Here is a 13,549-nt window from a genome sequence, read left to right on the forward strand (position 1 = left end):
CAATATGTATATATGTATATGTGGACATGATACTCAATAAACCTTTAATAATAAATAATAATATAAGCCAAAGCAGTGGTATATAGGAGACGGTACATAGCAGCTAGCATTTGTACCAGCATAACTACCACGCTGCCTCTGCCTACGTCCAAATCTTACGATGAAGTTTACAAGTATAGACAAGAAGTGCTGCGATCATCTTTCCAGCATAACAGTGTTGATATACTTCCCAATGCCTTAGTTACCCGTCAATACTTCAACACAAGTTCTCTCCTGTGCGCATTATGAACCAGAGATTCGTCAAAACCCAATATTTATAAATCATTCCTCTGCAAACAATAATCTTTTGTATTAAAGATTTCATTTGCATGGATGAAAACTCATATTTTCTAGTTTCACTTGTTCACAGTACCGTTCAAGTCTTCAAAGTGCTGGTGTCTAGAACACCAAGATAACCAACGAACACATTTTCCTAAACATAACATCTCCACAAACTACTTCCACACCAATGTTCACTTACTCTATGATAAGTCTTGTGCAGATTAATGTCAAACCATCTTATGCAAGAACTTATTTATAAAAAAGAACAAAAGAATAGGATTACCTTCTCAGTCATTCAAAGTAATGTCATTAAACCTAAAAATTCACATGACATGGAAGTTATAACAACGTTTTCGTTCATCCAAATGCACTACAAATCACCCTTCACTGCATGCAGAGGAGTCAAGTGTAAACACTAAGGTCTGCAGTCTCTTCTGAATTTTAAGACGGATATCTTTACAAAAATAAATAAATAAATAAATAAGTAATAAAAAATAAAACAAAGGACATCAGACAGCACTGGGGCTGACAGTATTTTCTGCTCTTGATAGCGCTCATCTTGAGCTAGCCTTGTACAGATTTACAGAATTCAACAGTACAAAGGGACACTCGATCACAACGCGATCATGTAAACAGTAATATCCATAAAATGGCTTTCTTTGCTAGGGTCCTCTATTCTCTCAAGAATTACTGTTCATGTGTATTTGTATCACGGAATTGGGCAGGTGTCAGTCATGTTTGCACCATTACATTGGGAAATGGGGATCTACCTTCACAACAGACACGATGGCACTAAGACACCGAAGATGTACAAACTGCCTTGTATGTGAAATCATCAGCATCACTACCATTGTGCCCTATCATATTCCTTTCGTTGTGAAGCCCACTAAGTGGGCCAATAAAAATTTCTTAAGACTCATTGAGTTGTTCCCCTCCACGGAAATCTTTAGTAAAAGGCGAAAGATTTATGCGTTTTGAAGGGAAACCAGAGTTATCAGAAACACCGCAATTCTGAACCAATACTATCAACGCCGACCACCTGCGCAGACTGCATGTCACAGCAATAATGGCAGCTCCGCATTTAAAGTATGCTTTCTCTATTTCATCCCTCACAATACCTCACAATCAACAATTTCTACAATACAATAATAGAATACTAATGAAGAATCATACTTTTTTTTACAATTTTGCAATGCACAAACTTCAAGTAGCATGTATATACTTGTTCAGATGCCCTTCTTCCACGCAAGCATTTAGTGTTCAACGCAGATGTACAGGATGTAGCATCTACAGATGTTCCCTACTGCTACGGTCATGAACATTTAACAAGAGTTCTTCATTCTTCACATGTTCTGTTATTATGTTGTTAAAAGACACGAAAGTTTGACATATCTTTTACTTATTTACCGTCGCCTGGACACCTGTATTTCTTGGGAATGATTGTAAGACCAGAATCATAATTTTTAATTATATAAAATAACCTTCACATGAGTTGTTCATGTGTGCTATCATGCTGTTAGGCTGCCCGCACACGAGCAACTTTTTATTGCTAGTTGTCACAACAAAAAATTGTCGCAATAAAAAAATTGTCGCAACGAAAAGTTGTCGGCAAGGTACATCCGCACACGAGCCACGCGATGGCGACAACTATTGTTTAGTTTCATCATGGATGCCGTGGAGGTAGCAGTAACCTGTGCACTCCTGCTCAGGAGGAGACGAAAAAAGAAGCCAAGAAATCACTGGGTACACCCCATAGTCAGTCAGCGATTACTACGTGGAGCATTCCACACACTGTTTGAGGACCTAAAAGGGCACCCTGATAAATTTTTTAATTACTTTAGGATGTCACAGGAAACCTTTGGTCATCTAATCACATTAACTGGGCCCCTTATAGCACACCAGGACACCAACATGAGGAAGTGTGTGCCAGTAGAGGAAAGGCTGGCTGTAACATTAAGGTAAGGATAAATAAGGAAAATGTTTATTCGTATTACGTGTAATTTATTGACATAATTAATGATTCTTCTTGAAATAGCACTACAGGGAAATGAAGAAAATATGTTCCATTTTCAGAAAAGAAAAATACATCACTACACATCGCTGTAGATATGATTGAATTGCTTTCAGATGTAACCAATACTTTGTGAATAAAAGAAAATGTATTTCCTTATATATTGAGCACAATAAAAAAAAACACTCAACTTCAACAAAATCAATGAAAGATTCAACAATAGAAATCTGAAAAAAAAACTTTTAATTCTTTTTATATTTAGATAAACTAATGATATTAGTTATCAGTGAACACCAGAATAAATTGGAATACATGAACGAGAAAATACATAATATTTAATCCATTACACACTGAGCACTAATCATGTGTGAAAATTATAATGGTCTTATTATGACAGTTCAAATAGGTCGGTGTCACTTGAGTTCAAAGAATATTCTGATGCTGGTGACGAAGCTGTGGTAGTGATATTTGATGCCGACTGTTGAAATTCGCGATTTTCTTGCGAATGATGTAGCTGAGGTTGATAAGGTTGGTTGTGAAGGTATCCAGGAGTATGTACAAATTCTTGAGTTGAGTGGTGACCTTCACGTATCTGGTGCTGATGCATGTGATGCATACCATTTGTAGGCAGATATCTTTGGGTGTTCAGAGACATACCTGGTCCAGCACCGTACGGTTGACAAGTGCTTGTAGAGGGCGTATTGCCATGATAACCTCGAGGATAGTTTCCACTTTAAAAGACTGAACTTTACAACAATAAAAAAGCTGCCAGTCTCCGGTGGTGCAACGACAGCACACCCTCTAAAAGATGGCAAATGGACTATTTTCACCAACCTAACACCACTTGATAACCTTTAACTTGTTTTTTTTTTTTTTTTTTTTTCACTATGATGGAAAGTATGGTGATGTGATAGGTTGGTTGAATTTGATCCGATAATTGCAAATATGATCTGAGATTATTTTTATTTATTATTATTATTATATATATATATATATATATATATATATATATATATATATATATATATATATATATATATATATATATATATATATATATATATATTTTTTTTTTTTTTTTTTTTTTTTTTTTTCCAATTTACACCACTTCAAAACTGAGCGGATGACTGGAGTTTACTATCATTTGTGCATGTCATCTTTGTGTGTGTAACATGGAAAATAAAAGATAGTGAGAGGAAAGGTAACAATAGTATATAACACTATGGACTGCTACGCAATGCTGATATGCACACCTTACTAAGGTTTTTTTTTTTTTTTCAGATGAAAAGTTTATTCTCCCCTGGGGGAGTGGACCGATCCCGGAAGTACTGCAATACCGGGCCGATCCGCGGCAAAGGTGGAGCAAGCCCCTAGCACTTCGCCATAGTCCAAAAATCAGATTAATATCGTAGATCCCACATGGGGATCGTATCAGATATTAAGCTGATAAGAACAGATACTACACTTTGATCTTAGCCAAAAGGCCGAGAAGCGATACCTTACAAGGGAAACACGGGAGCCACACTGTCCCGGGCTGAACACCCAGACCGATCATTGCTGTACTATGCTACTAATATCAAACCTCTGGGTTACTTACAGAATACTATTAAGTCAATGTTGGAAACTTAAATATATTCTCAATTTTTTAGGTTTATACCAGTGCTTCCTTACCTGGGAGCCATCTTCCCAAATATTACTGCTTAAAAGTATTTGGAGGGAGAGAAAAAAAAAGTCCAAAAACAATGCACGGCCATAATAGTACGTATCATATGGAACAATGTAGGGCGATAATAGTATGTAGCATATGGGGCAGCCACATGTAGGCCTGACAGCCTTCACGGGTATTATTTTTTTTATCTCCTTTCTTTATCCTAAACCTAATGAACAAGTGATCGTAAGCACCTCAAAGTAACGCAATTACATGCACCATCAAGTGAATAAGATTTAGTATCAACGAGTGTTTACACAACGGGACAGATTTGTATGCATGAGAAATCTCTAAACTTATTTCAGCAGAATAAACATTGATCGGCTGTAATGAATCTCAACATGATCCAACCTTGCTCAAAATCTCAAGCAACAAGCAAGAGTAAGCATGTCATCTGTCCCACGCTGTCTCTGCCTATGTCCAAATCTTATCATGCAACTTTACAAGTACAGACAAGTCCTTTCCAGCATAACAATGTTGATATTCTTCCCAGTGCCTAAGTTAGCCATCAGTACTGCTACACAAGTTTTCTACTGTGCGCATTATGAACCAGAGACTCGTCAAAACCTAATCTTTACATTTACAAACCATTCCTCTGCAAACAATATCTTAATTTAAAGATTTCGTTTGCATGGATGAAATTTCATATGGTTCCTCAATAATTACTCAACCAATTACGTTGAAACTTTGTATGTGTCGTGCAAATACGTTCCACATAACCGAGCATGTCAAATCTGAATTTGCATGTGCGTCCACAAACGTGTCAGGGCAACTGATGCACTATTACAATAATAAAGCCGAAGCATTATCAAGTCGAAAGTTCACGCTTGTGTCGTTCAAATGCAATATGCACTTAGTGAGCATTCCGGAGTGGGTGCGGCACTCGTTCATTGCCAATCAATAGCACTGGACATACTTGTTCCCATATCATCTGCTTAAAGGGGGAAAATATACAAAGGTACTTCACATTATGGATTAACGGACACACAATGTAATTATTAAAATATACAAAGGTACTTCACATTATGGATTAATGGACACACCATGTAATTACTAAAATGTACAAAGGTACTTCACATTATGGATTAATGGACACACCTTGTAATTACTAAAATATACAAAGGTATTTCACATTATGGATTAATGGACATACCATGTAATTACTATCTTTCAAAAACATCCACACTTGTTCATAATAGCAATACGTAAGATGTAATAGCATCACGAAATGTCATTCAACAACAGTAATAAATACGGACATGAAGGAATGCAGCCCCGGCCTTCCCCTCAGAGTAGACAGCAGGCAGAGCATCTTTGGCGTCATCCCCCAACGGTAATGCATCTACAGTTTTCACTATCTATTGTCATTCCACACCATCAGAAACAATAGGGGGATGCGCGAACGCACTGCCTCGCCATCAAAGTTGTAAGCAGAGCCGCATAGACACATGCGAGAAATGAAGAATCTACATTAACCTCCATCGTTACGTAACGGCCAAACATTTGTCATTCTACATTAGAATAAGTGAAGGGGGATGCGCGAACGCAATCCCCCGCTATCAAAAATTTCGCACTCGAGTTAACCACATTTGGGTTAATCGCAGGGGTCAGCACCGCCGGAGTGCAATGGTGGGCCTCGCCCTGGGAAAACCGCCTTCATGATCACGGTGTCTCCTGTGCCAGGTAAGTATGCCCAGCAACACAACTTGGCTCATGTAACCCTTTACAGGTAAACACCTGCGAAACTTAAAAACATTTTATGCAAGGGCTTATTTACGATAACATTATCCTTCAGATTATCATTATATTTCAACTGAAAATAAAAAATTACCATTTACTGGTTGTCTCGCTTCTGCCCATGCGCCAAAGGTAAAAAAAAAAAAAAAAAAAAAAACAATAATAATAATAATAATAAAATAAATAAATAAATAAATAAATAAATAAATAAATAAGTAAATGTAAATTGATGGTGAGTATCTGGATTTATCACCGACAATAGCATTTCAAGTTAAAGGTTGTTTTCACAAAAAACGGAGATTCCCAAAAGAATTTTTCCATACCAATATTTTTTTTCTTCACAAACTAAAGGATATAATGTGCTCTGGCAAGCAGCTAGTAGAAATACAATTACGTTCAAGTACTGATACAGTTTCAGCATCGAGGAACATTAACACAACGGGACAGAGTAGTATACATAGGAAATCTTTATACGTATTTAACTATGATGTATCTGTTACATCGGGTGTCAATACAAACAAAACTTGCTCGAGAATCTCAGGCAACAAACATGTCATCTGTACCAGCATAACTACCACGCTGCCTCTGCCTATGTCCAAATCTTACCACGCAGCTTTACAAGTACAGACAAAAAGTGCTGCGATGATCTTTCCAGCATAACAATGTTGGTACTCTTCCCAATGCCTTAGTTACCCGTCACTACTTCTACGCGAGTTCTTTCCTGTGCGCATTATGAACCGCCAAAACCCAATAACAATAATCTTTTGTATTAGATATTGTATTTACATGCATGAAAAACTCATATTTTCTGGTTTCACTTGTTCACAGTACCGTTCAAGACTTCAAGGTGCAGGTATCTAGAACACCAAAATAACCAGTTACCACACTTTCCAAAACCTAACAACTTCGCTAACTACTTGCCACGCTAATGTTCACTGAGACTCTGGCTGAGTCACGCCCGGCGGCGCCAATAGGAGAAAACTAAGTAGCAAGACGGACTGCCCGTCATCTATCATCTCAAACTGTACTTCCACTTCCAACTTTAACACACTTCTCTCTCTCAAATTCTTCTTTCATCCAACTTTCCTATCCCCAATTCGTTCGTTCGTTCGTACTGCCTCTGTGATGTCTTGTTCCTCATTTGTGCACATTAATGTAAAACCACCTTACACAAGAACTTATCTGTAAAAATGAAAAAAAAAAAAAAAAAAAAGTTATCTTCTCAGTCTTTCAAAATAATATTAAACCTAAAAATTCACATAACATGGAAGTTATAACAGCGTTTTCGTTCATCCAAATGTACTACAAATCACCCTTCACTGCATGCAGCGGAGTTAAGTGTAAACGCTAAGTTTTGCAGTCTCTTCTGAATTTTAAGACGGATATCTTTACAAAAAATAATAATAATAAAATAAAATAAAACAAAGGACATCAGACAGCACTGGGGCTGACAGTATTTTCTGCTCTTACTTGATAGCGCTCATCTTGAGCTAGCCTTGTACAGATTTACAGAATTCAACAGTACAAAGGGACACTCGATCGCAACGCATCATGTAAGCAGTAATATCTATAAAATGGCTTTCTTTGCTAGGGTCTTCTACTCTCTCAAGAATTACTGTTCATGTGTATTTGTATCACGGAATTGGGCAGGTGTCAGTCATGTTTGCACCATTACATTGGGAAATGAGGATCTACCAGTCACGACTGGGCCACGGTCGGGGTCGGACGTGGTCGCTGCCACGCTCCCTCTGACCTACCCTAAATACCACGTGTGTCGTTCCCGCCTCGTTCAATCGTCATGGCATTCAACAGTGACCAAGTGCTAGTGCTGAACAACGGTTCAGGGAAGAGGGCAAGAGCATCCTCTTCTTCAGCATCCCTAAAGTGCTCCACGCCCAAGAAAGCGGCCCGTAACCTGCTGGAGGACAGCAGCAGTGATGAGCGCTCACCGAAGCGAGCCACCCGCAGCCTCCAGCCTTCATGGCAGGAGGACAACGCTACCGAAGCGGACTGGGCCCCACTCGACCTCTCCGTTTTCAGCGACGTGGTGCAGCAGCAGCAGCAGGACGGCGGTGAGGAGCAAGGATGGACTACCGTCACGACCAGCCGAGCTCGCCGCCACCAGCCCCCGAGGCCCAAGTTCAAGCTGGGCAGCCTGGGCGAATACGAGAACTCTTACCGAGCCATCTCTGCCCTCGAGAGGGAGTATCCGACCCTTCGGATACAGGTAAGGGTTAATCTCAAGGGTGAGCACGTGGTCACGCCCAAGGACGAGGATTCCACGGCACTCCTGCGCCGCATCGCGGAGGAAGGAAACAGGGTGCTCCTCCTCGACCCAAGCGAAAAGAGGCACAAGGTGGTGCTGGAGCGCTACCCGCTCGACCTGCCTCTCGAGGCGGTAGAGGCTCACCCTCAGGTGACCTCCGCCCAGCGTCTGACCTCCAGGAGGGACAAGTTGCCCACGAGACAGGTGCTACTTGTGTGTGTGGGGCCGCCGCCCGCCAAGTTGGATCTCGGCTGCTGGGGCAGATACTCCCTGCGCCCCTACCAAGGTGAGCCTGTAAGATGTTACAGGTGCCAACGGTACAACCACCTGCAGGCGCGGTGCGAACATGCCGCCAGGTGCGGCGTGTGCAGCCTGCCCCACCCGACGGAGGAGTGCATCGCCCGCCATAAGGCCAACGAGGCAACCACCGCCAGGTGCCCAAACTGTGGGAAAAACCACCACGCGTGGAACCCCCAGTGCCCTGAGAGGCTCCGTAGGATGCCTCGTTCACGCCAGCAGCAACAACAGCAGTCTCAGGCGCCACCAAGGCGGCAACGTCGACGTCGCCATACAGCGTCGCATGGGCAGCCCCGGCAACAGATCGCTCAGCCCCAGCAGCAACAGCATCCACCACGTGGCCAGCCAGGAAGGTCAGCGCGAGATCCCGTTGCACCCGCCCCACCTCCAGTCAGGTCAGCTTGGGTCCCGCGGCAGGCCCCCTCAGCCACCCCCCCACCCCCGTCCCAGCCAGCGGCAAGACCGGAAGAGATTAACCGGCAACCCCCTCACCGCCGACCCGAGGTACAGCCTCCAGCCATAGGCACGGAGAGCCGCACCCCCTCCGCCCACCCCTCCACTCGCTCAGGTAGCACCCCTACCAAGCATGCTCGAGCCAAGCCCCACCACCCGAGCAGCGGCGCACAAGGGAGAGACCCTCCCGGCGACGCCCCCGCCCGTGCGGCGACAGGCCCAGCACCGACAACGGTGAGGAGGAGAGCCATGGTCCCGAGCGATCCTCTCCACGGGGTGCCCGCCTGTCTCAGCGAAGAAACCCGCGCGGTGGTCAACTGCCTCGTGGCGCGGATGGTGCAGTTGATGGCGGAGCTGCTTGCCAGCCCTGATCACGTCCCCGCTAGGCGGGACGATCTGGACGCGCTTCTCCGCCAGGAGACGGCCACGGCCATCTCTGAGTGCGGCCTCCTGCCACCACCGCTGAACTCGAGGGACCCACGTCTGTGCCCCTCCCTCCAACCACCAGACCTTCACCACCAACATGGAGAGGAGATATGCTGAGGGCGCCACCCACGCGGACCAGCCTGCAGGGCCCCCCAGGCTCAGAGTCCTGCAATGGAACGTGCAGGGCCTGCGACCCAAGAAACATCAAGTCCTACAGGCCGTCTTCGAGGAGCACCTTGACGTTGTGCTCCTCCAGGAAACACTGACGCCCGCCGACTTTGAATGGAGGGTGGCGGGCTACACCCTTCACTCGCTCCCCACAGCGGAGGGCACCCGAGGCTGTGCAGCGCTGGTGAGGAGCACAATCCCTCACAGCAGGGTTGCAGCCCCAGTCAACTGCGGGGACGGAGTGGAGGTCCTGGCGCTGGAGCTGCAGGTGGGAAGTCTCCCGCTCCTGGTATACAACGTATACAGGAGCCAGCGACACCAGCTGGAGGCAGGAGAGCTTCTCACCCTCGCCTCCCACTCCAGTCTCTTGGTTGCGGGCGACCTCAACGCCCACCACCCCATGCTACAGTCACCGTCCCCAGCCAACGAAACGGGCCGCCACCTGGCCGTGCTGCTCGAGGAAATCCCTCACGTGTGCCTTCTCAACACAGGGGAGGCCACCCACACCCGGGGAGAAAGGCTTGACCTCACGTTGGTCTCGAGTGACCTGGCGGCAGGCGCTACGTGGCAGGTGCACCCGACCCTCACCAGCGACCACTTTGCCACCCTCACCACCCTCCCAGTGGCCCCGCCGGTCCCACCCCGCCCGCCCCCACGCTGGAACATAAGGAGAGCGGACTGGACCAAGTTTCAGGCCTCTCTTGACGAGTGGTGGGCCGCCTATCAGCCGCCCGCCGACCTACATCAGCAGGAGAGGGACCTGACGACGGCCATCCAGACCGCAGCCGCCGCAGCCATCCCCAGGTGCACCCCGAGCCGCCGCCACCGGACAGACTGGTGGTACTACAACGAAGAGGTGCGCGAGCACAACCACCGTGTCAACCAGCACAGAAAACTGTACAAAAGGCGCCCCAACCCCAACAACCTAAGACTCCTACAGGATGTGGTGGCCCGCGCACGGCAGGTATCCCTGAGGGCCAGAGAGGCTAAGTGGCTGGAGTGGTGCGCCACTTTTAGCCACCACACGTCTCTAGGCCAGCTGTGGAGGAGCGTGAGGACAGCCTCCGGCGCTGCCCCGCCCCGCCCGCCCGCCCACCCGCACCCGCAGCAGGAGGCAGAGAGGCTTGCCACCATGTTCACCACGCGGAGCTCCAGTGACCAGCTTCCTCCCCAGACACAACGCATCCAGCAGCAGCTCCGACCACACCGCGACGAGGCTGTCAGGGAGGCGATGGAGGAAGCCGACGTGACTGACCAGCCCTTCTCCCTTCAAGAGCTGGAGCGGGCTAGGAGGAGAGGCCGCGACACGGCAGCGGGGGCGGACGGCGTGCCATACTCCATGTTGGCGCACGCTGGGCCGGCTGGGGACGCCGCGCTGTTGGCCACCATCAACGCCTCATGGATGGCGGGCTGTCTGCCGCCCGCGTGGAAGGAAGCCGACATTCAGCCGATTCCAAAGCCGAGGGAGCCCACCAAGATCAGACCCATCTCTCTCCTCAGCTGCACGGCCAAAACGGCTGAGAGGATGGTGCTCGCGCGGCTACAGTGGCGCGTGGGGCCCTCTCACCCACATGTGTTCGGCTACACCCGCGGAGTGAGCACGGCAGACAGCATCCTCGCCCTGCTGACCCAAATTGACCACCGCCCCGCCGTCATCGTCTTCATCGACCTCGAGAAGGCGTTCGAGCTAGCCAGCCCTCACGCCATCCTCGACGCACTCGTGCGGAAAGGGGTGCGAGGAAGGCTGCTGGCCTGGCTCCGCGACTACCTGCAGCGCCGCCGCGCCAGGGTTAGGTTCCAGGGCCTGAGGTCGACCTTCAAGGTACTTGAGAACGGGACGCCCCAGGGCGGCATCCTCAGCCCTCTACTGTTCAACCTGCTGATGGAACAGCTAGTGGCACTGCCTTTCCACGCTGGCACCGTCCTGCTGAGCTACGCCGATGACCTCGCCCTCGTGGTCACCGGAAGGGGCAACAAGCTCAGGAGGACGCAGCAGGCACTCGACCTCATCAGCGGGAAATGCCAGGACCTGGGGCTCAAGATCTCGGCAGAGAAGTCCCGGGCCATGATGGTGAAGGCGGCAGACCCAACCTGGCAGCTCCGCGTCCAGGGAGTTGAGCTGGCATGGACCAACTCCTACCAGTACCTCGGTGTGTGGGTGGACAAGCGGCTGTCCTTCACAGCCCACGCCGCCTACCTGAGGGAGAGGACGCAGTCTAGGCTGAACGTGATGCGGGCCATGACGCGAATCAGCGCGGGCGCCACTTTTTCCGTCCTGCGCCAGTACTACGTGCACGCTGTTCGCTCGCTGGTGGATTACAGCGCCCCCGTCCTCATAGCACTCTCTCCAAACCAGCAGGAGCGGATCGAGGTGCTACAAAACACCGCAATGAGGACCATGCTGGGGGCACCGAGGTGGTCCAGCGCATGCGTCATGCAGAGCGAGACCAGACTGGTACCCCTCACCACCAGGGTACAGCAGATCACGGCCTGCCGCGTAGCGAGGGTGCTGCAGCGTGACGCGGAGGGAGTGACACAGAGGAGACTAAGGCTGGCGGGGACGCAGGGCGCCGAATCTCTCCGCCGCAACCCGTGGCTGCTGCAGTGCACGCTGGCTACCCACAACCTGGCTCGCATGGAGAACTGGCCACAGGCGGACCTCCCTGCCCCCACCTTCCGCGCCCCACCCCCGTGGGAGCCACCCGCGGCAGAGTTCTCCGCCACACAGCTGCCCGCCAGCAAGGCGCTCTGCGCCGTGGAGGAGATGCGGCAGCACGCCTTCATGGCCATGGCGCAGGTCACCGAGCCAGACAGTGTTGTGTACTACACCGACGGCTCGGCTGACCCTGACAGCGGAAGGACGGGCGCTGCTGCCATCACCAGAGGGGCCGAGGTGTGTGAGAGGACTCCCGACCACTGCTCCACCCTGCAGACAGAACTGGTGGCCATCCTGCTGGCCCTGGAGCACGCTCAACACCGGCGGGAGCGCACCGTGGTGCTCCACACCGACTCCAGAACGGGGCTACAGGCTCTCCAACAGCCGTATCCCAGCGACAACGTGGGCCTCGTCACCGCCATCCTGGGTAGCCTCCAGAGCCTCGCCGCGCAGGGGCGGCGGGTGAGGCTCAACTGGATACCCAGCCACGTGGGAGTACGAGGCAACGAGGCTGCTGACGCAGCCGCCAAGAGAGCTGCTAGTGGCCCCCAGGTGACAAGGCATGTGCCGCCCAGCCTGAGCCAAGTGAGGGCGCGAGCCAGGCTCGCCGCAACCAAGCGCGCCCGCCACACGCACCGGCAGCTGGAAACAAGGAAGAGACAGGCAGCTTGGTACGCCTCCGCCACTGGCTACCAGTCGTTGGACGCCTCCCAGCAGCAGCCCAGAGCAGACGGCGTGTTGCTGCAACGCGTAAGGCTGGGCTACTGCACCAGGGAACAGCTGTACGACGACTTTCGGGGGCAGGAGTGCGACCACTGCGGGAGGCACAGCCGCCACCCGCTAGTGCACTACCTACTGTCCTGTCCGGCCACCGCCGCCCTCAGACCAACGCCGCCACCACCGGCCCATCCTGTAGGCGGTGATCTCCTCAGCAGCCGCGAGGCCAGGGCTGCCCTCATCGTCCGCCACACGCCCACAGACCTGATGCTGCGAGTTCTCAGGGCAGCGCCCCCGCCCCGCTGAACAGGTCGCAGCTCCTTTCCTGACCGGCGAGCAGCACTCCTCGCCGCGCCACCGCACCGCCCACCACCGGGACCCAAGACTCCCCCACCTGCGGGCTGGTGCCCGCTTTGTGTATTATGTACATTCATGTATATTTTTTCCTTTGTGCAATATGTATATATGTATATGTTGACATAATACTCAATAAACCTTTAATAAATAAAAAAGAGGATCTACCTTCACAACAGACACGATGGCACTAAGACACCGAAGATGTACAAACTGCCTTCTATGTGAAATCATCAGCATCACTACCATTGTGCCCTTTCATATTCATTTCGTTATGAAGCCCACTAAGTGGGCCAATAAAAATTTCTTAAGACTCATTGAGTTGTTCCCCTCCACGGAAATCTTTAGTAAAAGGCGAAAGATTTATGCGTTTTGAAGGGAAAGCAGAGTTATCCGAGGCACTTTATTATTAAAGGTTTATTGAGTATTATGTCA

At 49.1% G+C, this 13,549-nt stretch overlaps 1 protein-coding gene and 4 non-coding genes across 5 annotated transcripts; 1 reads left to right on the forward strand and 4 right to left on the reverse strand.

Annotated features, from left to right (window-relative positions):
• Positions 1 to 1,201: 1,201 nt before the first annotated feature.
• LOC135094537 (U5 spliceosomal RNA) lies at positions 1,202 to 1,315 on the reverse strand. The gene has a single exon (XR_010263862.1). It is a non-coding gene; the product is annotated as a U5 spliceosomal RNA (small nuclear RNA).
• Positions 1,316 to 3,635: 2,320 nt separating this feature from the next.
• LOC135094540 (U2 spliceosomal RNA) lies at positions 3,636 to 3,828 on the reverse strand. The gene has a single exon (XR_010263865.1). It is a non-coding gene; the product is annotated as a U2 spliceosomal RNA (small nuclear RNA).
• Positions 3,829 to 5,568: 1,740 nt separating this feature from the next.
• Positions 5,569 to 5,731, reverse strand: LOC135094539 (U1 spliceosomal RNA). Its single transcript, XR_010263864.1, has one exon. It is a non-coding gene; the product is annotated as a U1 spliceosomal RNA (small nuclear RNA).
• Positions 5,732 to 7,575: 1,844 nt separating this feature from the next.
• On the forward strand, positions 7,576 to 13,066 carry LOC135094312 (uncharacterized). Its single transcript, XM_063994310.1, has 2 exons — positions 7,576 to 9,129; positions 9,302 to 13,066. The coding sequence occupies exons 1-2, from the start codon at positions 7,576 to 7,578 to the stop codon at positions 13,064 to 13,066; spliced, it is 5,319 nt and encodes a 1,772-aa protein (XP_063850380.1).
• A 326-nt stretch (positions 13,067 to 13,392) lies between these two features.
• On the reverse strand, positions 13,393 to 13,506 carry LOC135094538 (U5 spliceosomal RNA). Its single transcript, XR_010263863.1, has one exon. It is a non-coding gene; the product is annotated as a U5 spliceosomal RNA (small nuclear RNA).
• Between the last annotated feature and the right edge of the window lie 43 nt (positions 13,507 to 13,549).

This window comes from Scylla paramamosain, chromosome 45, assembly GCF_035594125.1.
Source record: "Scylla paramamosain isolate STU-SP2022 chromosome 45, ASM3559412v1, whole genome shotgun sequence".
NCBI lineage: Eukaryota > Metazoa > Arthropoda > Malacostraca > Decapoda > Portunidae > Scylla > Scylla paramamosain.